Source organism: Mus caroli, chromosome 14, assembly GCF_900094665.2.
Source record: "Mus caroli chromosome 14, CAROLI_EIJ_v1.1, whole genome shotgun sequence".
NCBI lineage: Eukaryota > Metazoa > Chordata > Mammalia > Rodentia > Muridae > Mus > Mus caroli.
Window position 1 is genome coordinate 58,987,663 of NC_034583.1, and position 27,230 is coordinate 59,014,892.

At 45.4% G+C, this 27,230-nt stretch overlaps 1 protein-coding gene across 1 annotated transcript in view; it reads right to left on the reverse strand.

Moving 5' to 3' along the window:
* The window catches only part of Dock5 (dedicator of cytokinesis 5), a 180,901-nt gene that overhangs the window by 80,309 nt on the left and 73,362 nt on the right, over positions 1-27,230 (reverse strand). The window contains exons 4-9 of the mRNA XM_021181410.2: positions 23,933-23,988; positions 21,913-22,009; positions 8,911-9,059; positions 5,679-5,814; positions 3,896-4,053; positions 2,439-2,520 (exon numbers count right to left, since the gene is read on the reverse strand). Coding sequence (XP_021037069.1) covers positions 2,439-2,520; positions 3,896-4,053; positions 5,679-5,814; positions 8,911-9,059; positions 21,913-22,009; positions 23,933-23,988 — 678 coding nt within the window. The remainder of the gene's footprint in view (positions 1-2,438; positions 2,521-3,895; positions 4,054-5,678; positions 5,815-8,910; positions 9,060-21,912; positions 22,010-23,932; positions 23,989-27,230) is intronic.

Genomic DNA, 27,230 nt, shown 5'->3' on the forward strand with positions numbered 1-27,230 from the left:
TCCTGTGTGTGTTTTTAAGGAGGGGCAAATGAGCCAGAAATGAGCTCATATATCTCATTCAGTTAACATCAAAAATAACCTCATTATATCTCAGAACCCTTTAAGGCAACAGCAGCCCCAGCCTTACTGAATCAAAAAGTACTTTTCAAATAATCATTCCAAATCTACGCCCTGTAATTTGCTAGAGACGCATCACTGAGACAGCAATATACACCAGTAATCCCCTGCCCTGAATCTCTGCTTGAGGTTCTGCAAACCTTTCATTAATAGAAAACAAAGTCACTGGGTGGCCGGTTCTAGAAACCGGAGCATATTGATATCATTACATAATACATAGTCGTTTATAAATGAGTCCTGAAGACTATCTAATGACCAAGGAAATGGCCACCACATTTTATTTAATTGAAAAGGCTAGACATGAAATTTACATACTAGATGACCCTCTGGCTGACTGGAGAGAGGGTGTTGGGGGCGGGGTGGGGGTGGGGGAGGAGGAAAGGAAAGAGCAAGTGCAGCTGTTGTAAGTTAAGGCTGATTAAAACGATAAACCAAAGATTTAACCATGCCTGTAAGAACCAGCCACGTGGTCTGACAAACACCATTATTACAGGGAAATCCTTACTTTGTTTCAAAACTGAACAAATACTAAAGTCTTGGGGGGGGGGGACCATCTCAGAACATTCTATGCCTGCATTTGCAGAGGGTAGAGCCAGGAATGGCTCTGTGTAGGGACAGAGAAGCCTGTGTGTGTCCTGGAGCTGGGAGGCTGACAGAGGTGGGACATAGTTAGGTGTCACTAGAGCTTGGGCTCGGGGCTTTCCTTGTCTTAGACTCGGATAAAGCAGGAGATAAAGCACTTGTGTGGACTGGTAGGAGGTGGAGCTCTCTCACTAGAGGAGCTAGGGACCTAGATGTCAAGGTTTCCCAGGTCCCCTGGTGGCCCCAGAGTGTGTCCTTAAAAAGAAAAGTGCGAGGAGCTCAGAAAGTTCAAACTATGAGGAAGACAGTTGCCAGGTCCAATCTACAGCCCCATACACTGCCATGCTCCTGAGCTGCAGGTTGCAGCACCCGGCAGGGAAGGGACTGGGTCACATTCACCCTCACTGTGACCTTGGTTTGGAAGCTCTTCTTCCAGTTAGGAATTGGCATAGCTGATGCTCTACAACTTGCCTTACTCAAAAGTCTTCTATTTATGTGTTTTGGAGTGCTGGGCCCTGAACCTACGGCCCAGTGCTTACTAAGGGAGTGCCCGTACCACAGTTCTCCACACCCAGCACTTAACTTAATCAATCTATTTAAAACACAAGCTTCAAGGCTGGGGAGATGGCTCAGTGTATAAAGTATTTATTTGCCATGAAAGCATGAGAAACTGAGCCCAGGTCCTCAGAACTCGTGTAAAGCCGGGTACTACTGCACACACACCTGCAACCCTCACGTTCTCAGGTAAGATGGGAGACAGACACAGGAGACTCTTCAGAAAGGCCTCGAATACGCAATGACAAACAGCAAAGTGACCCTCGTCTTAAAGCAATGTGGGAGGTGAGGACAGTAAGAAAACACCCAAGGCTGTCCCCTAGTCTCTGCACGTGAACTATGACACCTGGGAACAACACAGATACAAAAAGCTAAATCCACATATATGCATGTAGCCACAATTAAGGGGTGTGTATGTGTGGGGGGGGGGGAGGCCGTGAATTTTAAAGAGAGCAAGGAGAGATTATATGGGAGGGCCAGGAAAGAGCAAAGCCAAGGGGAGAATAACGTACTTACATTAATCTCAAAAATAAAATAGACAATAAGAGGAGGAAACCATTGTCATTATAATAAAATCAATAAACAACTAACTGCAATGAAATTGAGAACAAAAATGAAATAAATAAACGTACAGCTGAAGCACTGCCTCCCTGCACAATGCTCTGGCAAAGCCCCTGGTAGCACTTCAGGATTGTCCATGTCGTTCATATTTACTGGCTTGTGTCCTTATCGTGTACGGTTGTCTTTTCCACCAGCACAAACGCTGCTCAAGGACACAGTTCCTTTCCCTGTTTTGCTCACAAATGGTCAAGTGTGCACATCAGCATGTAGTACCTACTTTGTGTTCACTAAGTGACTAAATGACTGTGTTACCCCTACTCATTGAACAATGATGACTGTCCTTTCTGCCTTTATGTTTTCCATATATCTAGCACTGTATCCACTGTAAGAAAACATTGAAACAGAAAGTGAGGCCGGGCTAGTGAGATGACTCCATGGATAAAGCCACTTGCTGCCAAGACTGAGGATCTGAGTTCTATCCCTGGATCCTACCCAGTGGGGAAAGAACCTACTTCTGCAAATGGGCTTCTGACCGCCACAGCAACACGCCCATACACATGCGCATACAGAGACACAGAAAATAAACGAATGCAGAAACTTCTTAGGAAGGAGACAGGACTCACGGTGAACACTGCTTGCAGGTTATTCAGCTTCTCTATCTCCTTGGGCATCCCGTTACTGCCCCAGCGAATTAGGTAGTTCTCACTAGCAAGAAAAGAAAAGAATTTACTCTTAATCAGAGGCCAGCTGGAACAGAGGCTGCTCACAGATACACTTGCAAGGGTCAAAACAAGGGACAGAAGTGTCCCACAGCAAGGCAGGACTGGGGAAGCGTGCACACCTTCCCGTGGGGCTTCTGCCTTTGGAAGAGTCCCTGCTATGGGGGACATCCTATACAGTGGCAGGCACTGCTCACGGTGGCCCAGACATGGGATTTTATAAGATTCTTTTGTCTGGGGGTCTTTGTCCTACCTCAAATTTCTTGTATACAAGCTCTGGCTTTGCTAAAGTGAGAGTTTAATTTTAGGGTCAGGCATGGTGGCTCTGAATGGCAATTTTAGCATGCTGAAGGCTGACTGACATTATTTAAAGCTAGCCTGGGCTATAAAGTAAACTGACCAGCCTGAGACAGTCAGTGAAACCCTGTCTCAAGAGGCCACATTTACAAAAGCTTAAATTGTTAAGTCACCCCCAATCCATCTTCCACCATCCACACTATACCTAGGCCCTAGTAATCACCCTTCACTGAAGCTAAATCCCCATTTCCTAAGTTGCTCCGTAAAGAGCCATGCTGGGGCTCACCTATATCCTGACTCTTCCTTATAGTCTTGAAACTTTATGTAAACCTTTTTTTTTTTTTTCCTGAGGAGTTTGGGGGCTCCTGGTTCAGAGTTGAGCTGCAAGCAGAATTTTCAAACACACAGCCCCTAACTACCCAGCTGTCGCTGCTGAACCTGCAAAAGGGCATCATCAGTCATCCCCACAGCCCACAGCTGCCATGAGAGGTTACAGTGGGTAGAGCACACTCCATGGGCTTGAACAAACATAGAACGATGGGCAGTCACCAATACAGCGTCCTACAGCTCAGCCGTGAAACCCCACTGTGTTCTTCTCATCTCTGTCCTTCCTCCTGTACGGTCTTCTGAATTCTTTATCCTTGTCCCTCTCCTAAGCAGTTTTATTCATTCCTTTATTGTTCTTCTTGTTTCGTTCGTTGAGACAGGGTTTCTCTGTGTAACCCTAGCTGTCCTCGAACTCACTCTGTAGACCAGGCTGGCTTTGAACTCAAGAGATCTGCCTGCTGCTGCCTTCTGAGTGCTGTGATTAAAGGTGTGCATCACCATGCTTGGCTATTTTATTCACTCTTAAAACCCTACAGATGTGGAATCTGAAGCTGCACGGTGCCAGAGCCCATGTACAAAGCCTCCAGAGACCAAAGGACTTTATTTTCTACTGTTGGAAGTGACTATACCCACCCTCTACATCTCCCTGTCTCAAACCCAGTGAAGGGCTCCTGGATAGGGCTAGGTAAAGACTGTACTTTGCAAGGCCAAGCACAGGTGACAAGGGTCTCCATTACCTGATGAAGGTGGACTGGTCTGGATCATACAGGGCTATGAACAGCTCCGCATCCTCCCCGATGTTACAGACAAAGTTCTTGAAGTTCACATAGAGGCCATAGGTGTGGACAGTACTGAAGATTGCCTGGCCTCTCAAGTCCAGGTTCTGCAAAATGCTCTGAGCCGGAAAACGGGAGAGAAGACTTCAGCAAATAAATGGGGGTGGAAAGTTGGCAAAGAAATCAACCTACAAACAAGGGACAGCTACCACCACCAGGGAGAAACACTTGCTGAGAACTGAACAGATGAGGACCAATCATCCCTCAGTTCAACAAACACATCAGCATCATCAGGCAGGCCAAGTGGTCCTGTTCAGGGCCTTGAGCCCAGATCATTCAACAAATGCTTTCCAAGAGGCTAAAGAGATGGCTTGATCTATAAAGTGCTTGCAGTGGAAGAATGAGGACCAGGGTTCAGATCCCCAACAGTCATGTAAATCCCTACTGAGCAGAGCAGCCCACCTGTCATTCCAGCCTATAGGATGTAGAGATGGAATCTTGGAACAAGCTGGCTAACTAGACTAACTGCCTTGGGAAGCTCTGGGCTCAAGTGAGAGACCCTGTCTCAGCATGGAAATGGAGTGTGATAGAGGAAGACACCCAATGCCAACATCTGGTCTCCACTTCGCACATACATATTCATGTGGGCCCACACATGTGCAAACAGACATACCTACAAGCACACAAACCACGTGCATACACTTGGAAAGCAAACATATGCTGTCTTCAGGTGATAACTCAGTTTTCAGCAGAATTGTGAAGCTTTTGTGTCCTACGATGGGACTCTGGAGGAAGCTTAAAAACACAAACACTTGACCCACTACCCAACTTTACAGGAAACAAAGGTTTCACAGAAGGCTTTACCCTTGGGTGTGGTTGTCACATATTGTCATGACTGTGCCCCAGAAAGCAAAAGCAACACAGAGACACATCTTTCTGCATCTAAACAGACAAAATGTCAACATGACAGGAGCACAAGACCAGAAGATGCTAACCCATTTGTTCTTTTTCTGATTTTCTTTACCTTTCTTAGTTTTCTTTACTTTCCAAACATGTTATTTAAAAATTGTTTTACTTCGGAAATCATAATATTTATACCAAATACAGAGGATTATAATATAAAAAGTCCTTCTTCTTACCCAGTTCTCTTTCCCAGGGGCAGCTTTATTTTTTTATTTTTATTTTTTTTTGTATCTATTTTATGGGTATGAGTGTTTTGACTGCATGTGCGTCTATGTACCATGTGCATGCCTGGTACCTGCTGAGGTCAGAGGAAGACACAGATCCCTTGGAACTGCAGTTATGACTAGCGGTGACGCATTATGTAGGTGCTGGGAATTGAACTCAGGCCCAGAGAAAAGTTTTAATGGCTAGTTCATTACTAGCCATTCCCAGTTACTTTGTGTATATGCAAGCACTGAAGTGTGTACACCCTTTTGTAGGCATTTTTTAATACAAATACCATTTTACACAAATAGCTCTGCATCTTTCTACACACACACACACACACACAGAGTCACACTCACTCATACAAACACACACACACACACACACACACTTTTGTTCCCTTTCCAAAGGAGAACACACACACTGGCCTCATTCTTTCTGTCCACTTTTAAGCAAGGCCACACGTGATTCTTCTAGGCATTGCTATTCTTATTCTCTATTACTCATTTTTGGCATTAAAAACAAAAGCAAAGAATGAAGTCCTAGCAGCCTGCCCTGCCCCCTGGAGGAAGCATACCTTCTCCTCTTGGATCTTTTCCTCTATCCTTTTAGAAGCCACTTCATGGGCCCTGAATAGGGCGACAGTGCTGGTGTCATCTGGATCTAAGATGTTTCCATTGTCGTCCCGCACGACCAGATCCAGTCCAAGCATTCTGGAGAGAAAGGAGATGGTAAGTAGTTCTCCCCTCCACTGCTAGGTTCTTTATAGATGAACCTGTATCAGAAAGCCTAGGGGACCCAGGAGAAAAGGGCAGGGGCTGGGCACAGCCCAGGAGTTTCTTCTTTCAACCTCTATTTCCTTTCTACATAGCAATCATGCTGTGGAGCTTAGTGGGCCACCTAGCCAAACCTGTGTGCAAGTGCCAAGGAAATCGGCCTAAAACAAGAACAGGAAAATTGGCATTGATTGTGACCAAAGCCCTCTTTGCAGTGATTCCCTGCCTGTCTCCTGTGGTCTGGCATGGCAATAGGCACAGAGCCATGCACCATCCTTCAGAGGTCTCCCTTGGCACCCTTACTCAATACTGTCTGTAAACCCTGGTGGCTACCCGCTCATAATCCATCTCTATGCTGGCTCTGCAGTCATTCACACTCTAGTCTGAACCTGAGCTTTGATTGCTGCTCTCTTGGACCCCTTCACGTTACCATAGGAACTTGATCGAGATAACGGCAGTAAAGTAGCTATAGAACTTCACATGCAGTAAGCACCAATAAATGTTTGCTCCGACTGCAGAGAATGGTACGAGAAAACTGGCAAGGAGAGTTCTCAGGGCTGCGTGGCAAGAGCAGAGACAACCACACCCTTCTCCCAAGGCGTTTGTGCCCAATGGGGACAGAAGTAGGAAGAGCTATGCTTAGTTCCAAGAAGTCAGAAGGGACTGGCAAAACAAAAGTACCTGCTCAGTCCTCAGCCTACATTCAAGGCACCTGCGCAGAGCAGTTACTCAAGAGATAACAACCAGAGCTACCAAGTCCTCGGGAAGAAAGCAAAGATGCCCCAATTCCCTCCACCCTGCTCTACAGCAACTCTGGATGAGAGATCTGCACTGGCAGCTTCCTTCCCAGGGCAGCCAGACCCACAGCCCACCCAGACCTGTGAGAGACAGCATGCTGGTCGAGCTGGGTCACGGATGTACTGATAGAAAGCCTCAGTTTTCTGAGCTGCGCCCAAGGACAGCTGTGGGGAAGGGCTGGCATGTTTGCCATGTGAAGACATTAACATGTTATGCCAGGCCTTGGGGGACCTCCAGGACAATGTTACTGTGTCAAGATCATAAAAGGACGGAGCCTCGTCCTACCTCAGCTGGCTTTACAAAAAGTCCCAAGACCCTGCATGAGAAGCTGTGTACCTGCAGCAGTTACCGTCACCCAGTGTCTATATCATTTACTTTTTCTTGCTCTTATGGAAAACAAAAAACAAAAAAATAAAAACAAAAACAAAAAACTGACAAAAACAACTTAGGGGAAAAAAACCTTACTCTGGTTCACAGCTCAAGGAATGGAAGAATGGAGGGCCTGAGATAGCCCATCACAGGGTCTGAGATAGCCCATCACAGGGTCTGAGATAGCCCATCACATTAAATCTTCACTTAGAACCAGGCATATGATGGTGCTTAGCAGCTAGGTCTTCTTCAGCCCCGAACTCCACAGAGTGATCCTGCCTCCCATTCAAGGTGGCTCTCCTCTCCTCACTTAATCTAACCTAGAAACCCCCTCACAGACACGCCCAGTTGTTTATCTCCTAGAGGATTTCACATCCACTCTAGGAGACGTCAACATGAACCCTCACAGAGGTCAACAGGGGAGAGGATCCACACCTCAGCTGAAAGAGAGTCAGACCCAGAGCCAGGGAGCCAGGGCCTGTGCTCAAGTTAATGGTTTCTCATTGCCTTTGTGGGCTGAAAGGATGGCTGACCATATCAGGGAATCTGAACTGTCCCATTGCCAAGAATGGGCCCAATGCCAGTTAGGAGAGGATGGGGCAAAAGAAAATGGTGTCTGACAGCAAAAATCCATCACTGGAATAAAAACGTAGTCTCAGGCATCTGAAAAGACCATCCCTATGTGCCTGATCACTCCTGACTTCTCTGCCAATGGAGAAGCTTGGGCAGAAAACCCATTTTCCCTATTCTTGTGTCAGTCAATGGGATCAGACGACCCACATGGCACCTGACCTAAGAAGGGAACTGTGATATTTTTCAATGAAATTGTGTATTTTCTAAGATACAAAGACAGTAAATAGTAAGTATTGTTATTTGTCAACTCTAAGATCAAACATTTGTCGTGAGAATAGGGGGCTGCAGAGACATGGGGAAGAGAGGGAAACACCCCTACATGATCATGTGACTGAACACTTGTAGATGGTGGCACTGTTTCTGAGAGCTTGCGAAAGCTTCAGGATGTAGGTTAGCTGATAAACGTGGGCTAGTAGGGATGGGCCTCTGACTCTAGTCTGGTGCACTCTGCTTTCCTGTGTGCTGGGTAAAGGAGCTCCATCATAGCATCCTGCCACAATCTCGTGGGCAGGAACTGCTCTGCAATGCCTTCCCCATTGTGACAAACTCTATTCTCTAGCCAGAGTAAATCATTCCTCCCTCTAGCTGCTTCTTCTATCCAGTACTTGGCCACATACAAGAAGGACCTTGGACTCCCCAAGAATCACTTATACAGGGAAGGAAGTAGTTAATTGATATAGTTGTATAGGAAGAATAATCTCTAATTTTTGCACAGTAGCAAAACTGTGGTTGGCAAAAATTAACTTTATATGTCAAAATATCTAGTAAAGATGATTTTAAATGCGCTTAACACAAGAAATGATGATTGCCTAAGTGATGTGAATGCTATTGAGCCTCATTAATCATCCTTACATATAAGTACTATATGCATGCACCCTGTAAATTATGTATAATGTGTAAGAACCTCATTTATTTTCTGTCTTGATTTTTAGACAGAGTCTCATATAGCCAACTATCCTGGCCTTGAACTTACTATGAAGTCATGCATCCTTAACCAGAACTTCTGATCCTCCTGCCTCTATCTGTAAAGTTCTGGGATCAGAGCTCCCACACCAATTTATATAGTGCTGGGCTTTGTGCAAGCTCAGCAAATATTCCACCAACTGGTCTACCTCCTCAACCCTCCATTTGAAACCATTTAAAGGATTTTCTTTTGAAGTTTCTGTGAATACTATCTAGTATGAAGGTGCCAGTCATTCCCCACATCCTCAGTGCAAGATGGTCTTGGATTACCTGTTCCCATGATCGATTTTGGCTGTGACCTTCTTCTTCAGCTCTGCAAGTTCATCCTTGGGAAGTGTCCCAGATAGGATCTGGGAACGCCACTCGATCAGACTGTATGTCATTTGCTGCAGCTGGCGGAAGAGTGTGACCTTGTTGTTCTAAAATGGGAAAGGGGGAAAAAAAAGGACAGAGAGAAACATAAAGATTCAATGAAGAGAAGGTATCTATCTTCACACCCTCTGTCTACAGGGAGCTCCTTACTCGTGAGGTCACAGTAAGCTGCACACTTGAGGCACATTTTCATGCTGATAAGCTTTTCTAAGCCATTCTTAATTTGTCCCAGACACAACTCTAAAAATGGGTAAAGAGTTACAGATGGACCCTAAATTATAATAAACCCATGGAATCATGAACAAGTCCAAACATCCTGACCATATCCCTTCCTCTGTTTAAAACCCTTTAGACATTCCCACTAGATATAAGAGGGGTCCATGGTAAGTCCTTTAGTGGCTGGTCTGGACCACATTCCCACCTATATATTTCACGTCACTGTTCATCACAGAATCTCTATGCTTCCTTCATGCACAACAGTGGTCACTCCTTCAAGAGTTCCAGAGCCTATCATGGTTTCCTCCCCACACAGCCGCACTGCCCTTCTCCTTTCAAACCTCTTTTGTGTGTACACGTTCATATATGGGGGTGTACGTGCACATGTGTGTATATACACAAGTGGGGTCACCATCAGGGATCTCCCACATTTGCTTTTCACCTGATTGTTTGAAACAGAGTCTCTGGCTGAGCCTGGAACTCAGTGATTTAGATAGACTGGCTGGTCCACAAGCCATATGAATCTGCTGGTCTCCACCTCCCTGCTGTTTACCATCATGTCCAGCTTTTATGTGGGTGACTGCAATCTGAAATCAGGTCCTCTACTTGCAGGGCAGGCACTTTATCCACTGCACCATCTCCCCAGCCTTACCAGGTTACCTAATTCTGACTGCAGTCTCAACTGAGAAGACTTAGCCTGTGAGTTTGCCATGCCCTCCGCTGATTGGAATTTATAACCCACACCAGCGTTCAGAACCCTGGAAGACTGCCCTGGCTAGCTCTCTCCTGGCCAGCTTTCTCATTCCTTTTGTGTCTGTGCCTGCAAAAGACACTGGAGGATGAATTGCAAATGGAGAAATAACTAATTCAGAGATATGGAATATTGGAAAATATAACTTTAAATTTTATTTTATTTTAATCTCTATTCCCGCCAGCAGATGGACACCGAACTGTTACTCCGGGCATTACTAGTAACTCAATGAACTGAGCTAAAGCAAAGTTACAACCAAATTATCATTTGTAGCGCAATTATTTATTTATTTATTTACTTATTTGGTTTTTCAAGACAGGGCTTCTCTGTGTAGCCCTGGCTGTCCTGGAACTCACTCTGTAGACCAGGCTGGCCTCGAACTCAGAAATCCGCCTGCCTCTGCCTCCCAAGTGCTGGAATTAAAAGGCGTGCGCCACCACTGCCCGGCTGTAGCTCAATCATTTTGAGAGCCAAATGCTTGATGTCTGAGCCCTCACCATCTCTGTTCTAAATGGTTAACTTGATCATTATGTACTCTTAAAAAAAAACCATCAGCCAGTGAGAATGATCTGGAAATACAGTTCTTGTATTCCTGGAGAATCCAGCATTCTAGAAGTGGAGGAAAGTAATAAGCGGACACACGTAAGTATCTGTTTATCATATACTATCTTTATCATGTACTATGTTATTGTTTTCCCTAGCAGCAACAGAATTGAACTTAGGGCCTAGAAAAGTACTCTTAGTGCTGAGCTAGCTACAGCCATGCTTATGCTATTATATCTATACACACAAGATAACCTCAGATCATGAAAAGTAAGAAAACGGAAATAATTGAAAGACAAAATTGAACAAACTAGATACAGTGATGCACACCTTTAACCCCAGCACTTGGGAAATGGAGGAGAGAATAACTCTGTGAGTTCAAGGCCAGGCTCGACTACACAGGGTGACCCTGTTTCTAAAGACAAAGTGCAATATATACACATGATGGAGGGGGACATCTTAGACAACCAGGAAAGTATACATATATGAAATGAATCAAATAAAAATGCGTACAGTACTGCTCATTACTTATGGCCTGGGATGCTAATGTTTCCTTGTTTGTAGGTAAAAGTCATGATACTGTTATAGGACTTCTGAGGTTCATTTACAACTCACTGGTTGTGTGTCAACTATTATAAGCGCTCAATAAATGTCTAAGCCATTACAACCTTGGTTCTACTGCTCCTTTAGATAGAGAAGACATAGGCAGACAGACAGACAGACAAGAGAGGTGAAAGAGCAAGGGTATGTTCTAATGGCTGCCACTATTTCCCTCTTGTTGGTCTTCTCTAACAACTCCAGGAACACATTCCCAGGCAAAGGCAACAACCAGAACAGAGCTGAAACCATCCAAGATATTCCTGAACAAAGCATAGGTCTAAGAGGGAAGAGGCCTGGGCCTATGGGTGCGGCAGCAAGGATAAGATTAGTAACTTTTGATAGAAATTCTAAACAAGTTCAAAGTTCACAGGAACACAAAGGAGAGGGAGGAGGTGCCATTCAGCAGAGTTCTCCAGGGGCAGCGCAAGTCGAAAGGCAATTCCTGTTCCAAACCAGGAAGGTATTTACATCTCTGTGCAATCTCCAGAGCCAGGTCTTAGGAAAGCACAAAGAAATATTTAAAGATCATGTATTCAATCCACTAGGTAAAACCCCTGCCTTTCCAGTTCAATTCTGCATAGAACGCTCCCATTCCAACATCTTACAAACTGAGGAGGGGAAGGGAGGCGAATTAAATCTACAGACTTTGCCTTTCAGAACTGCTAGACAGTAAAGAGATATTTTTTCCTTTCCTGTGACTCCTCTACTCCTGTAGTTTTTAGCATCTTCTAGCTATAATTAAGCTATTAATTTCCATACTCTGAAACAAGAAAGGGTTCAAGGGGCCCAGGGAATCCTTAGCATGAGGTGGTGCTTTGTTTGGGGTCCATGTTCACAAGTTCTTGGTCTCAATTATATCAGACATTATCCGAGGCAATTTAATTACTGCCTGTCCGTATCAGCCTTGTTCGACAAGTCCTTCCCCCAAAGAGGGATGAAGACAGCCATTATTCTCCTGCTCGCTGTGCCAAACTCATTCTCAATAGACGAGCTGGAACAGGCCAAAGGAAGTGAGCTCCCCCACTTACTTCAAGGAGGTGGGCTTTGTTCTGACTGCTCTGAGCTAAGCTGTCTACATCCTAGATGCCTCTCTCAACTCCTCTGCCACCTCATGCATTTTGGGGGTTAAGCATGTGAGCGCAGAGGAAGATCCAGCACTCCCAAGTAGAGTGGGTCTGTTATATTCTTCTGTGCCTCTCCTGTTGCCCTCTTCAGTGGTTTGCATATAGCTTGTTTTCCCCAAGGGGTCCAGTGCTGGAGGCATGGTCTGCAGAACCATGAAGTCAGCAACTTTATGAGTGGCTCAGGAGGAGGTAATTAAACCACAGAGGATGTGGCCCAGTGAAGGGGATTGAAGTTGGCCTCCTGGACTAAGCTAATTCATTTTTCTAAAAAACAAAACAAAACAAAACAAAACCCTATTTATTCTTTGATAACTTCATACACATATACGGTACATCTCAAGCATATCCTTTCTCCAGTCCCCTTCCCACCTTCATGATTTTTGGTGATTTGTAAACCCACCTATTCTAGGTAACACAGCTTGCTGAGCAGTGCTCTTGGCTTGATCTTGTATAGGTTTGGGACAAGTAGCTACAGCTGCTGTGAGTCCATGAGCACCATAGCACATCCAGAAGAGGGCATTTCAAATACTCCTCTCCACCATTCTTAGATTCTCTCTGCCCCCTTTAACATGATGATGTTCCCTGAGCATTGATGGCAATGGGAGTAGGGTGTGTGTGTGTGTGTGTGTGTGTGTGTGTGTGTGTGTGATATAGTATAGATAAGAGTATAGGACAGTATAAACTTATAAATAGATATAAATCTATACTATAATATAGATGTCTCCTTTAGGCTGAGCTCTCAATGACCGCCGACTCTCGGCTCTTTGACTAACGGCTCCTGCAGACGGCAGCACTCTGGCTAAGGTGGAGAACTTAGGCTCATTCTCAATAGAGCTGTTAGGAGAGACTGTGGACCTGGACCCCTAATCACTGCTGCCTCACCCTGGGAGGGACCCTCCTTGCACACAATCCTGTCATGAAGTACTCTTCCTTATATGACTGGGCAACAGGGATAAACAGATACAGCTGTCTGATCCTGAACCTTTGGTTTCCAAAGCTGGGAGCAAAACAAACCTTTCCTCTTTATGCAGCAACTGAGTTCAAGTGTTTTGTGCTAGGAGCAGAAAATGGACTAAAAGAGCCTCCTTCCTGGCCTTTGGTTCCTACAGCCTACCTAGCCCAGGCCTGCCCTTTGCAGACCTCTCCTCCACTATCTCTAGTCTTCCTTTCACCAGGTTAGTCTTTTCTGCATTATCAGCCATTGTCACAACATTAGATAACTTCTTTGACCTTCTCTGAAAAAGTCAGCACAATCCTGGGGTACAATAAGAACCTGGGAACAAATCTGATGTTTGCTTAAATTTTTAAAAGAACAGACCTGGTTTGAATTTCAGTGAAGAACGGTTGGTCACCCCCACAGAACACACCCCAGATACTATTTTCTACCAGACGGTATTGATATCCCTGTATTTCACTTGGTGTATTTGTAATCCAGACGCTTATCTTTGTTTTCCTTCTTTGTTAAAATTTCTGGAGATTTAAAACAAAGTCACAAGAAAAGACAGCTTTGCCTCCCATGGTGACAGGAATGTAGAAGTCACCCAAGGAGTGTTTCAGAAATTTGGAGTCTGTTCAGATCATGACTTTGATCAATTGGGTCCCAAGGGGGAGAGAAGAAGAAGGCGAAGGCGGAGGCGGAGGCGGAGGTGGAGAAGGAGGAGGAGGAGGAGGAGGAGGAGGACGTGAAGGAGGAGAAAGCAAAGGAGAAGGCGAAGGAGAATGTGAAGGAGGAGGAGGAGGAAGAGGAGAAGGATGATGATGATGATGAGGAGGAGGAGGAGGAGGAAGAGGAGAAGGATGATGATGATGATGATGATGAGGAGGAGGAGGAGGAGGAAGAGGAGAAGGATGATGATGATGAGGAGGAGGAGGAGGAAGAGAAAGAAGAGAAGGAGATAGAGATTCTGCTCACCTCCTCTTCCATGGGGTTTTATAATTTAGAAGGAAAAGGAGAACATATGGGAACTTGGCTTCTGTTTCTAATTCTATCATTAATTTGCTATGTGACTTTGGGCAAAGATCCCTGCCTAAAGACATCTTCCAGTCTATGACGGAGCTGTTCAACTCAATTAATCCTACAAAACAACTTCCTGATTGGCTGCTTCTGGCTGTCTCAGTTCTTTGCCTTGCTCTGCACAGACTCAGTAGGAATTATACAAACATTCCCTGAGGATGGAGCTCTGCAATAATCTCAGAAAGTCTTCCCTGTAGCCGTTAACTCCTGGGTCCAGAATGGGTGCCACCTGACGATCCAGCCACACTTCCTACTCATCCTTACTTCCTCTTCCAACCCTGGAAAAGCTCTGCCTGCCTGGCAAAGGTTTGATTTTTTTTTTTTTTTTTTAAGGAAGACATTCCAGCATCTCCATGTCACATCCTGTTCTAGCATCTCCATGTCACATCCTGTTCCAGCATCTCCATGCCACATCCTGTTCCAGCATCTCCATGTCACATCCTGTTCCAGCATCTCCATGTCACATCCTGTTTCTTGACAAAGCCATATGGAAGCAGGGCTTGTAATTCAGAGATCACACGTCCTGCCTGAAGAGGAAATCTGTTTCCAAAGGGAGGCCAGCTCAACTGTACTTTAAAGCGGGCTGTGGCAGCCCATGGATGTCTGACGGCTCAGAGGCACCTTTCATCTACCTGGATATACAGCCAGCCATGGGTGTGGCGACAGGAAGAAAGAGTGACTCCCTGTGCCCTACACCTTCCCTACCCCCACCTCTCTATTCCACAGTCCCCTAACACGAGAGCAGGTACAAGGGTTTCTTTTGAAGCAACTTTGAAAAAGAAGATCAGTTTTTCTTGGGAATTCATGTTAATAATTAAACTCCCTGACTCCACAGTGCGTATTAGCCACCCTCATCCCCAGGCTCTTTCCTTTCTTCAGGAAGCAGGAGTGTTCTCCAGCTCCAAAACTTATAGAAAGAGTCGACTACCTCACAAAAACTTCACTGGACTTCTTCTCTAGCAGGAAGCGGGGAGAGGCAGGTGGATTTCTGAGATCGAGGCCAGCCTGGTCTACAGAGTGAGTTCCAGGACAGCCAGGGCTATACAGAGAAACCCTGTCTCGAAAAACCAAGGAAAAAAATGTATAACATGTATGACTAGTCAGTTATGGTGGTACATACCTATAATCCAAGCATTCGGGAGGCTGAGGCAGGAGGATCAGGAGCTTGAGACTTTTCTGGAGTGTAAAACTAACTGGATAGAGTTAATTGTTAGGTTAGGTCTCATACAGATGCACCATGTCTAAGTCTAACCACATAGGAGTGGGACTCATGGCAGCGGGAAGAGGTGCAACTGAATGAGAAGGGGCCAGAGATCCCTGGTCCTGTCTCGGCTGGGGAACACAAATTTGAGACAGCAGAGGAAAAGAGATAGGAAGCGTAAATCCGCCTACCTGGAGGGACTGAGATATGAGAGAGCTGAAAGAGAGCCAGTCACGGCATAATCTCTGTCCCTTCAGTTCCAAGCTGCAAGATGAGGCAAGGCCACAAGTGGGTAGACAGACAAATTTTAGTGTTCTTTGGGCAAGTGCCACAGTATGACGGAGATGCCCTTCTAAACTCAGGATTCTTGGCGCTCTGGAACAGCATGCTAGGTGCTGTCGAAACCCCCATGGACCAGCTCGGTGCACTCTCACAGTGAATGCTCAAGGCTCACATAATAGCTAATTTCAATTTTAGGGGAGGAGATGAAAGCCCAGGAGGTCAAGGACTTTTCTTAAGCTGAAAGATCTGATACAAGTCTTCCAAATTTATGCTCGTTCTGTTAAAGTGCTGTTTGTGTTCAGGGGCTATTATTAGGTTTGTATATTTTTCTGAAGGTAAAAATATATATTCAGAACAGGAGAGATGGCTCAGTGGTTAAGAGCACACAGACTGTTCTCCCAGAGGTCCTGAGTTCAATTCCCAGCAACTACATGGTGGCTCACAACCATCTGTGATGGGATCTGATGCCCTCTTCTGGTGTGTCTGAAGACANCTACAGTGTACTCACATAGAATAAATAAATAAATCTTTAAAAAGAAACAAAAAGCCAGGCCATGGTGATGCATGCCTTTAATCCCAGCACTTGGGAGGCAGAGGCAGGCGGATTTCTAAGTTTGAGGCCAGCCTGGTCTTCTAAGAGTGAGTTCCAGGACAGCCAGGGCTACACAGAGAAACCCTGTCTCAAAAAAAAAAAAAAAAAAACCAAGGGACTGGAGAGATGGCTCAGCGGTTAAGAGCACTGACTGCTCTTCCGGAGGTCCTGAGTTCAAATCCCAGCAACCACATGGTGGTTCACAACCATCTGTAACAAGATCTGACACCCTCTTCTGGAGTGTCTGAAGACAGCTACAGTGTACTTGCATATAATAAATAAATAAATAAAACAAAAAAACAACCCAACAACAACAACAAAAACCAAAAATAACAGAAAAACCAATATATATATATATATATATATATATATATATATATGTGTGTGTGTGTGTGTGTGTGTGTGTGTGTGTGTGTGTGTGTATGTATACACATTCATTTATTATATACATATATGTGTGTGTATATATATGTATATATGTTTGTATGTATATATACATACACACATACAGTGAGGGAGGGAGCCCTCTAAGAACTGCTTGGTCTATCCAGTCCCAGTGTCTAACTTCCTTGGCCAATCACCAGGTGACCTCCCTGATTAAGACCTGGAAACACCCAGTGACTAAGTGATCAAGGGGCAGTTCTGCAGGCAAAGCTTACCAGGGAACTGCTGTGAATGTGTACTCTACATACTGGAAATGTCTGTGCCTCCTGGACTTGAACATCAACCAAGAAGGCTTGCTATCTACAGTAGCTTGCTCCCCACATGCTCAAGGCCACTCTGCCCAATATGATTACAGGAGAGAAAGGCATCGAGCGGCCTTGGGTGCGTGTGGCACACAGAAAACAGCTCCCGGATTGCTGGCAGTCACAGCTGGGTGAGAGAAGACAGCTCTGAGTCAAGGTTGTCCAGTGGGAGGGCATCCCCCATGGCTGCTGCTTCCAGCTGGGGCAGTGTCAACCATCACAGGTCTCCACCAGGGAGGCCTTGACTGCTTATCTGCAAGCAGGATGATTTCGTAGCCACAGTTCCTGTCCATGCTCTCATAGCTTTGTGAAGCTAGGCTATGAAAATACATACTCAGAAAGAGACTCTGGATGTCTTGTTTAAGATCTTGGAGCTAGTTAGGGCAGGGCACGAGGAGGACATGCCCTTTCCCAGCTAGAAGGCCAGTGTTTGGCTCCTATAGCTTGTTTCCTCCCATAGAATAAGGTCAACACCCACCAGAAAAGACAGCTGAAATAAAATCAGTAACAATACTCTCAGGAGAAAAGAGGTCCCATGAAGGAAGCTCTTGGGGACAGGCAGCCTCTTCTCTCTCCTCTCTGGATGAGGGATCTCCTCTCCTCAGTGTAGACAAGTCTCCCAGGCAAGCCTCCCCTCTCCTCAGTGTAGATAGTCTCCATTCCCATTGTGATATATTTCTGATCATTTTACTCTGTACCATTGCTAAAACCAGGAGAAAATCATCTTTACTTTCTTGAATAATCCAGCAAGTTCATAGCTGGGCTTAAATTGATTAGTTGATTGCATTTATTCCCTCTAGAAAACAGTCTCAAAATGTAAATTTACAATGAACGTAGACAGAAAAGAACAGAACCAGGAAGCATATCTAGAGATATGCAGTTTCTAGGGCACCCTACAGTCTTGTAGAAATGCCTGTTCAAAATCTGTCAAAGGAATTCCTGCAGATGTGATTTGGTGGTAGTGACCTTGCCTAATGTACACAGAAGCCTGGGTATCATCCCTAGCTAGAATCAAGAACTAAAAAAACGAATCTGGGCTGGTGAAATGGCTCAGTGGGTAAGAGTACCTGACTGCTCTTTCAAAGGTCCGGAGTTCAAATCCCAGCAACCACATGGTGGCTCACAACCATCCGTAACGAGATATGACGCCCTCTTCTGGAGTGTCTGAAGACAGCTACAGTGTACTTACATATAATAAATAAATAAACCTTAAAAAAAAAAAAACCTAATCTATGGGAAGAAAGATGTCAATGTGGTAATGTATGCCAACAAAGCCCAAATTTATGTTTATACAGATAAAGGAACACAGGGGCCGAATCCAAAAACAAAATGGTAAGACGTACATCCCGGAGGACAGATCTGGAAACTAGGGATTAAGATTAGAGGGTCTCTTTCCCTTTAAATACTTCCCAGTGAAACATGGGATTTGAAGTTTGCTACTTTAACCAAGAAAGAAAATCAGAAATTCTGCCTGAGGTGAATAGCCCATGCACTGGGGGAGGGGTTGGGGGCATGGGGGAGGCTGGAGGTGATGAATAACAAACCCATTCTCTGTGGACTCTTCCTTAGTGGATAAGCAGGCACAATCAGCCAACAATGACAAAGCTCCACCCACTGTCAACACCTTTCACAGCCAATCAGTAGCAGCTATCAGGTGTTTGACAGTTATCTCCTCAGATGTCTAAGATGAAAAAAATGTGCTGTCTTCTGAGAGGGAATTAAAAAAAAAAAAATCAATTCATTCACTAGGCTTTGCACTTAAAAATTCAATTCTCTACTAAATTGGGGGAGGGGGAGGCTCACAAAGAAAATGCTCAAAAGTACTTATCAGTTCGTCACACTGCGACTACTCGGGGTGGGGCATAGACAGTACAAGTTCTCAGGACCTTTTTCCTCATTCTTACCCTCATGTGTGTGTGTATGTGTGTGTTTATGTCTGTGTGCACATGTGTGTGTAGTTTGTGTGTGCATATTTGTCTGTGTGCACATGTGTATGTTTGTATGCACATGTGTGTGTGTGTGTTGTGTGTGTGTTGTGTGTGGTGTGTGTGTGACTGTCTGTCTGTCTGTCTGGGTATAGAACCCTGGACACACCATGACAAGCACTCTACCATCGAGCTACACTCCTAGTCCCTTATCTTAGTTCTTTTCCTTAGAAAACTAGTCTTGATGACTTGTAGATACAGAGAGGATATACAGAGGAAGATGAGCAATGATGTTGTCTATTAGAGAGAGTAAAGGCCTTTCTGCATACTGTACTTACATATGGCACAAATAATAACAAAAACTCCTTCCACAGTACAAGGGTGGGAACCGCTAATCAATATTTTAAAGAACTCTTTACATAGAGTGAATGAGATCTCTTAGGGATGGATGGCACTGAAGTCTAAATATGAAAATTGTTTATGCTTCATCCTCTGCCTTCTACAACAGCCTGAAGATATTTTAACACGGCCTCCAGATGGATTTTTATACAGACAGAAAGCTTCACAGATGAGATGAGAGTTAGGGTAGACCTTTCCACACGTTATCATGAATGTGTTCAAAACACTTTGGACTTTTGAGCATTCCGAGTGCTTGCATTTTAGATTGGGAATGCCTGTGGCTTGCCTGTGATACAGTTGGGGTCATGTGCTGGATAGCTGACTTCCAGTGCAGTGATGTTTAGAGGTGCTGGGATCCTAAGGAATGGAGACTGGCAAGCGAGGGCTGGAAGCATCACCCACAGTAGCTATCATGAGAGGGTTCTCATGCAAACAATGAGGTGGCTTTCCGCGCTCTGGTTTCCTGTCACACCATGTTGTCCTTTCACATAAGCTCCTGCTACTGTTAGACAATCCACCACAAGGTACCCATTGGAGTTAAGCTCACTTCTACGAGCCTCCAGGACTATGGTGTGGAGCTGTCTCTTTTCTTTGTAAGTCACCCCGCCCCCACCACACACACACACACACACCAGGTATTTCATTACAATATAAGAACACTCAGCCCACACTCACCTAATTCATTTCTCCACTCAACAACTTCCAGAAAGAACATTAAGGGACAAACCCATGCCCACGCCATTTTTCACCCATCAACCTTGCTATATCCACCACTCAGCAATCAATTAGCCAGAACAGAGTGCTCTCAATGGAAGTACAAGTTGATCAATGGCGGCCACAGGGATGACAGCTGCATCCTTCCCCTCCCAGAGTGCGTGATTTAGGGGCTCAGAGTCAGTGCTCTCATCAACCAAGTCTGAAGAGATCAAAAGATCACCTTCAATATGGGCATCATGTCCCAAGGGCCGGACCACGCGTGCAGCAGCTAAGTGTTTGGGAGGTCAGGAAGAGAGAACATTCAGGGTGAGTTGGTTGAGAACACATTTTGAAGAGGAAAGGACACAAACGAAGCTTTGAAGGGTGGGTAGGCAGAAATACGGCATGCTTTCAACACAAAGGGCTCACGATTGCTAAGGCTATATGACTCATCCTGGAATACTCGGCCCCAGACTCTTACCGCTGATGCTGGAATGAGCTTGGTGACTGCCTCACTACACAGGAACAAGAATGGGGGTATCACTGTGACTTAGTAAGACTGACCACATAAAGAAAAAGTAATGGCTGCTGGGTGCAGCTCTCCAGCCCACAACCTCATGGACTTGTTCACAAGTCTAATCAGAGAATATATTTTGCTCACCATATGATTTCCTGGTCACCCACAGAAGCCTGGAAGTCCCCCATCTAGGCGAGAGCCATCGGTGCTCACCAACAAGCTCTCCAGCGAAGCAACAGTAGAAAAGGGTCTCTGGCTTTCAGGATTAAGGAAAGAGCTTTCTAGACAGAAGAGGCCGCCACGCTAGCAACGAACTTTGAGCATCTTGTGCATTTGCCAAATAGCCATTTCTAGTCTGATGATGCTAAATGCTGAGAGTCCCAGGCCCTGATCCTCACATCACAGGGTGGGTGTGCTTAAAGAAAAGATGCCTCCTGGCTCCATTTTAGACAAAGCTGAGTAGCTAACATGACAGTGGTTTTCTTGGTGAGACACACAGTTTGTACACGTGTCTTCTGGCCTCTCTCCCTCTTCCCATGAAGCAACTGGTATTCTACCATGAGCCTCCCCATTAATATTCTTACGGCCTCCTAGCTATCCCACCCCCAGGGCTTCTCCTCTAAATATTACAAGTAGATTAAATTCCCACTCTTTTAAGATCCCCCCCCCATTCTATTTATATGTTCACTTGGGGCAGGGCATGCATGCCAGAATGTAGATGTGGGAGTCAGAGGACAACTTATGGAAGTTAGTTCCCTCCTTCCATCATGTGGGTCCAGAGGATTCAGCTCAGGTTTTTTTCCTTTTTGGGGTGGAGGGGGGGGTGGGGAGTGGGAGTTCAAGACAGGGTTTCTCTGTATAGCCCTGGCTATCCTGGAACTTTCTCTGTAGACCAGGCTGGCCTCGAACTCCGAAATGTGTCTGCCTCTGCCTCCCAAGTGCTGGGATTAAAGGCGTGTGCCGCCACTGCTCTGCTAACTGCATGTTCTTTATAGCAATGTTGTGAGGCTTTGTGGTTTGAGGCACCCAAGAAGGCCTGGCCAAGTATTGGCAGCTGTAACTCACTATTGATCACACTCAGTAAGACTAAATGAATGATCACCCTCACTTCCCTCCACAATTCCATCAAGGGGCCCAACTCTTGGGGAAATGAGAATCAGCTGGCTCCCAGCATGGTGGGAAGGTTCACTCAACTCAATGCAGAAGATGGCTCTGCATCCCAACAGTTAATCAGACTGAGCGTCCAGAAATGACATCCAAGGCCACCACCAGGGGAGCCCCAGGGAAAGCTTACCACATAGAGCTTGCGCCAGATGACGGCCCATTCTCGTAGTGTGTTTGTGAGCTCCTGAACCAGGGGCAACTCCCCGGGAATCACGGTCTCATGCTGCCTACAAGGAACCAAAAGGATGCACACTTTACTGCACAGGATAGGAGCTGCCTTTCCTGACCACCACACTCTTGACAATCCAATGCTGGAACATGGCAGCTGTGGTTTGAAAGAAACCAATCTGCCCCTGGAGGGGGGCATATACTTTAGAGAACTGGAACACAGGTAAATGTGAGCAAAAAAAACCCAAAAAACAAAAAAAAAAAACAAAAGCAAGGAACTGGAAACAGCATGGTCCACAAACTAAACTAAGTTTTTGCATGGCACGGGTTAAGGCCAGACTCTACTTTCTTGTGTTGACACTCTCGGAAAGTGCCAGCGACCAAGCCAGGTTATTGCCTGGTTCCGTCTGGCAGCTGCTTCGTTTCGTGGAAAGGTTAGCGCCATATGACCTCTCCCAGTCGCCTGAGGACTGATCCATGCTCTCCTCTAGAAAGAACGAGGGCTTCTTCTCACCTACTGCTCCCCAGCATGGCAACTGGAGACAAACCAATTTCCTCACTCACATTAGGCATAACTGTGTTTACTCACATAAATCCCCCCCATCGTGTTCCTACAGTTATCAATAGGAGAAAGATAGCAAGGACATGCAGAGTGTTCAGGTTGAGTAAGACAATTTATTAAGACAGATGTGACTCATGGAACATTTCTTACATGCTAACTATGGAAAACTACAGTGGTCCCTGACTTAGGGGCCTCTGATTTTGCAACCTGAGGATGGCTGTAATGGGGACACTCACAGGTATTGGCTTTTTACTTTCAGCATGGTGTTGAACCCACTACATGAGGTACGGGCTACTGTATCTTCCAATAGGCCTTGTGTTAGGTGAATTCTGCACAACTGTCAGCTGATGCAAATGTTCTGAGCGGCAGGGCTAGGCTATGTTTCATAATTTAGGTGAAATCAATGCATTTCTTCTTGTCCTTTCTTATTAGCATATATTATTGCACAGAATGACAGGCTTTCTTGAAACACTGGCTTGTGAAACTTTCAACTCTGGAGAGTTTATAATGATGTAATCACAAGTTCAGGAACATCTGTATTTGCTGACTCAATACTTTGAACACAGTAAACTGGGCATCCAGCCTTTCACTGGCAGATCCAGTTAGAACAGCACTCTTACTTTGCCTTTACAAGTGACACTCCGTGGCTGCCCAGAAATGGCCCACTGGGAAGAGGATTCCTCTGGGGGTGGGATGGGGTGGAGGAGAATATTCCAAGTGATGGGTCTACTGTGGAAGAGCCATGAGAACTTGAGCACATCTCTACCTCTTGTCTTAAAATGTGGGTTGAAACTTCTCAATCATGTCTCTCTAATTCAGAGGTTCCAGGATTCTGGGACAGCCTCTCTGGCACCAGCCATGGGATCGAGTTCTACTTCTTAATTCTCTCTTCCTGTTTTGAGTGTCCTGCTTTTCTCAGGCACCACAGAGTCCATGCTTTGCAGGACAAATGACACGGGCAAAAAATGAGTACTGAGACTGAATGGATGCTGTCTACACAGCATGTTCCCACATACTGCTTCCCTAGCGTCTCACGCCCAGCGCATCATCGGTGCACACCATCAGTGTCTTCCTATAGGGAGCTGTGAAAATTCTGAGGTGTACTTGCAACTACGATGTATTCACGGTTCGGAGCTGAGGGAGGGCAGCTCCCAAGATGTCCACATGGATTCACATTCACAGACCCAGTGAGCAACTAGCAACTCCGAGAGGAGATGAAAAGCCCTCAGAGTTCATCACTGGGCTTTACTGTCCTGGGGGAGGGTGTCAAGGAGGAACAAGGGAAGAGAAGGCAGAAGGAGGAATTTAATGAGGCAAGTGAAACCAACGGGAGGAAAGAAACATCAATAGGTGAAGGACATTCTTTCGTGGTCACCTTACATCTCCATCACTTTAGTGGTCTTCCTGGATGGGAACTTACCCTCCATCTTCCACTGTTGCCTCTTTCAAATGGATGTATGTTTCAGGAAAAATGCCCTGTGGAGAGAGAACTCTTGTTATACGGACATTAAAAACAGTCAAGGGCATGAATACTGCAAGGTGGGCCTTGAACACCTTGGCCAAAGGAAATTCCCTACTGAGTTGACAGGACCATCACTTATAATGACCAACAGAGTTCCAACGGAGGAAGGATGGGAAAAGCTGAAATAGGGGAAATTAAGGTTTTGGTTCAGGATGCACAGGATGTTTTGAAAATAAAGAGTCACAACACCCCCATCAGCTGGGAAACCCAACAATGGCAAGGAGAGTAATACTGAGGACGTAGAATCTGTACAGAGCCTACGTGCGTGCCACAGTGCATCCATTAAGGGGCCTTGCATCGTGAGACAAGCAGTTCATACTTTAGCTTCCTACACTAATACCCATCAGTGCCTCCACTGAAGACCAACTTCACATCACTTTTAGCTACCTGGCCATTTCATCATTGCATAGTCTCTGATGGTTCTCCACTTTATAACCCTAAAAGGCATTTCTATATCAGTACGATGACACTGCTCACTAGAGAGAGTGTGTACAAAAAAGTCCCAAGGGAAGGGCTGAAAACCACTGGGTGGGAACCAGAGAGCTGCCGGAAGGAAGAGATTTCTCAGTAGGCAGGAGCCATCCACAAGAGTTCTCTTGAATATCAAAAGTTCGTGTCTCATGGTGCAATACTCTCAAGAAACCACGTAGGGACAGAGCCACTGGGTTTTGCTTTAGACTAGTTTACACGGCAGAGTAGGTGAACGAGCTGGCATCTTGGCTCAATTATTCCTAGCCTTTCTTATGGAAAGGCTGGCATTCTCTCTGTGGACATTACAAGCCAGGGATGGCTGACCATACAGGTGGTAGTGGAGGCAGCCCATAGTCCACAGTGCACCCTGTCATCCTTAGTAGGACAAGGAACCAGTGAACTCAGACAGAGGCTGCTCCGGTGGCCAGTTTCATGGGCTGTATTTGTCTATGTAATACTTTCTCCCTTTTCATCCTTTGCCAATCAAACAGTGAATGGCCAGACCAGTAGGGAATCAAGCTGATCTCAGCATGGTGACGACAAAGGGGATCCTGCAAAAGGCCCCATTGCTTCAGCTAGACTGAGTGGCACATTAGTGAGGAGCCACCATCAGCTCTCTCCATTGATGAGACCAACACCACACATAAGGTGACCTTGAGGTTCTCCAGGTGCACAGGATAGAGTGACTGGGGAGTGACTAAGCAACAATCAAACCAACACAAATTCAATGTCACACTGAAGCCATGAGGCCATGGTTGATATCTGACAGAGGAACAGCTCTGATGGTGACAGGGAGGGAGCGAGAGTAACTAAGTCGTCACCTTCACATATCAGACATTGTCACAAGGAGTTTGCGTGTACTTGGCTGTATTTGTTTTGAAAATGCTCTGAGTCAATCCACGACTGAACACTTGCCCATTGCCCTGCCCATTTAATAAGTATCTGCCCAATTACAGAACTTTCATGTGTAATACCTCTATGTTTTTATTCTCAGCTTTCATATGTTTAATTGACGGTATTTAAATGTCTTCTTCCTATTGAAATTATCTGGAAGCAGTCATATTTTAATTTTTTTTTTAAAAAAGCCCTTCATTGACACATAAAGAAACTAGATCTAGAGAGATGGGTTGCTTGGTAACCAGCGTGAGGACCCGAGTACCATCCCCAGGCTGCACATAAAGCTGCTCATAGTGGTCAAGATGGTCATCTCAGAGCTAGGGATGCAGGGCTTGATGGCCAGCCAGCCTAGCTGAAGCAGTGAGTACCAGGCCAGTGCGAGAACTTGTCTCAAAATATAGCATGGTGGATGACATCTAAGGAATACATACTGGGGCCACACACTCTGGCTTCCACAGTTACGCATTCACACATGTGAATATAACGGTAAATTTTAGTTATCTAGCCTTTTACAATAGGAGAGTGAAGAATTCATGAAGAGAGAGGGGGTTGGGTAGGAGCAGTGAGTTTAAAGTAGTAGTTATGGGCTAATAAGCTGGCTCAGTGGGTAAACGTGTTTTCTGCCAGGCCTGACAACGTGAGTTTGAACCCCAAGGCACACCTGATGGAAGGAGAGAATTGATTCCTCCAAGTTGTCCTGTGACCTCCACCTTCAGGCTATGGCACATGAGCGCGCATGTGCACGTGCACACATGCATAGACACAAACATAAATGAATGTGCTGTACGACATTGCCAAGGCTAGGCATGTAGCTCTGGGACAAAACAGGAGTTTAAGATGTGAGTGGGGGGTTTTAACTGAACTTGCCTCGGTCTCCAAAGTAGCTCCGATGACAGGTGTGCACTGCTAGCCCAGCTGTTCTGGACGGTTCCTATGATCTATCTTGAGTTTTCTGTTCACTTTTTTACACATTAAGAAAGGAAAGGGCTGAGAACTAAGTGAGTGGCCTGGGAATTCTTTGTCTCTCTCAAACAAAACCCTCCAATGTAATACTGCTAATCCAAAGGAAAAAATCTGGCAAAACATCTGGCAAATCAAGGTGGTTTAAAAAAAAAAAAGCTGAATTCATAGTCTGGTGATTGGTCCCCGCTAAGCCCTGGGAGTCAGCCAAGCCAGGGGTACTCGGAAACATAAGCCAATGGTGACTTAGCCTGATGCTGACCACTGCAGACAATTTACTCAGGCATGAAGGCGTTGACATTCAGAGCTCACTCATTTTGTCATCCCTCTGTGCTGTCGTCTGCAGCATCATTGTGTCGTGGTGGCACCAGGCCATTTATCATCATGTGGTTTCTCTTCTAAGGTCAGAGCCAACCTAGGTCTCGCATTTCTGACATGCAGCCAGCCCATCTTTCAGCTCTGCCTTGCCTTTCTCAATGCAACCTACTCACTAGAATAAAATGATTCTATTTTATTTCAACCAATTGTTTCTCCCCCATGGTATCTTGTCCACACACCCATGATCCTGCCAGGATTAAGGATGAATTTCTTCGAGACTCCAGTCTTCAATTTGTAAAGCCACCAGTTTCCTTTTATCACGGCTCCAAATGGCTAGGTTGGCTTAGAAAGGACACCAATAATTTCCAGGAAAACAATGGGCCTTTCAATAGCTCTTCCCTTATGGCAGGAAAAGGAGGGACCAGCACGGGACAGCATTTCTTTTTTCTTTTTTCTTTTTTTTTTTTTTTTTTTTTTTTTTTTTTTCAAGACAGGGTTTCTCTGTGTAGCCCTGGCTGTCCTGGAACTCACTCTGTAGACCAGGCTGGCC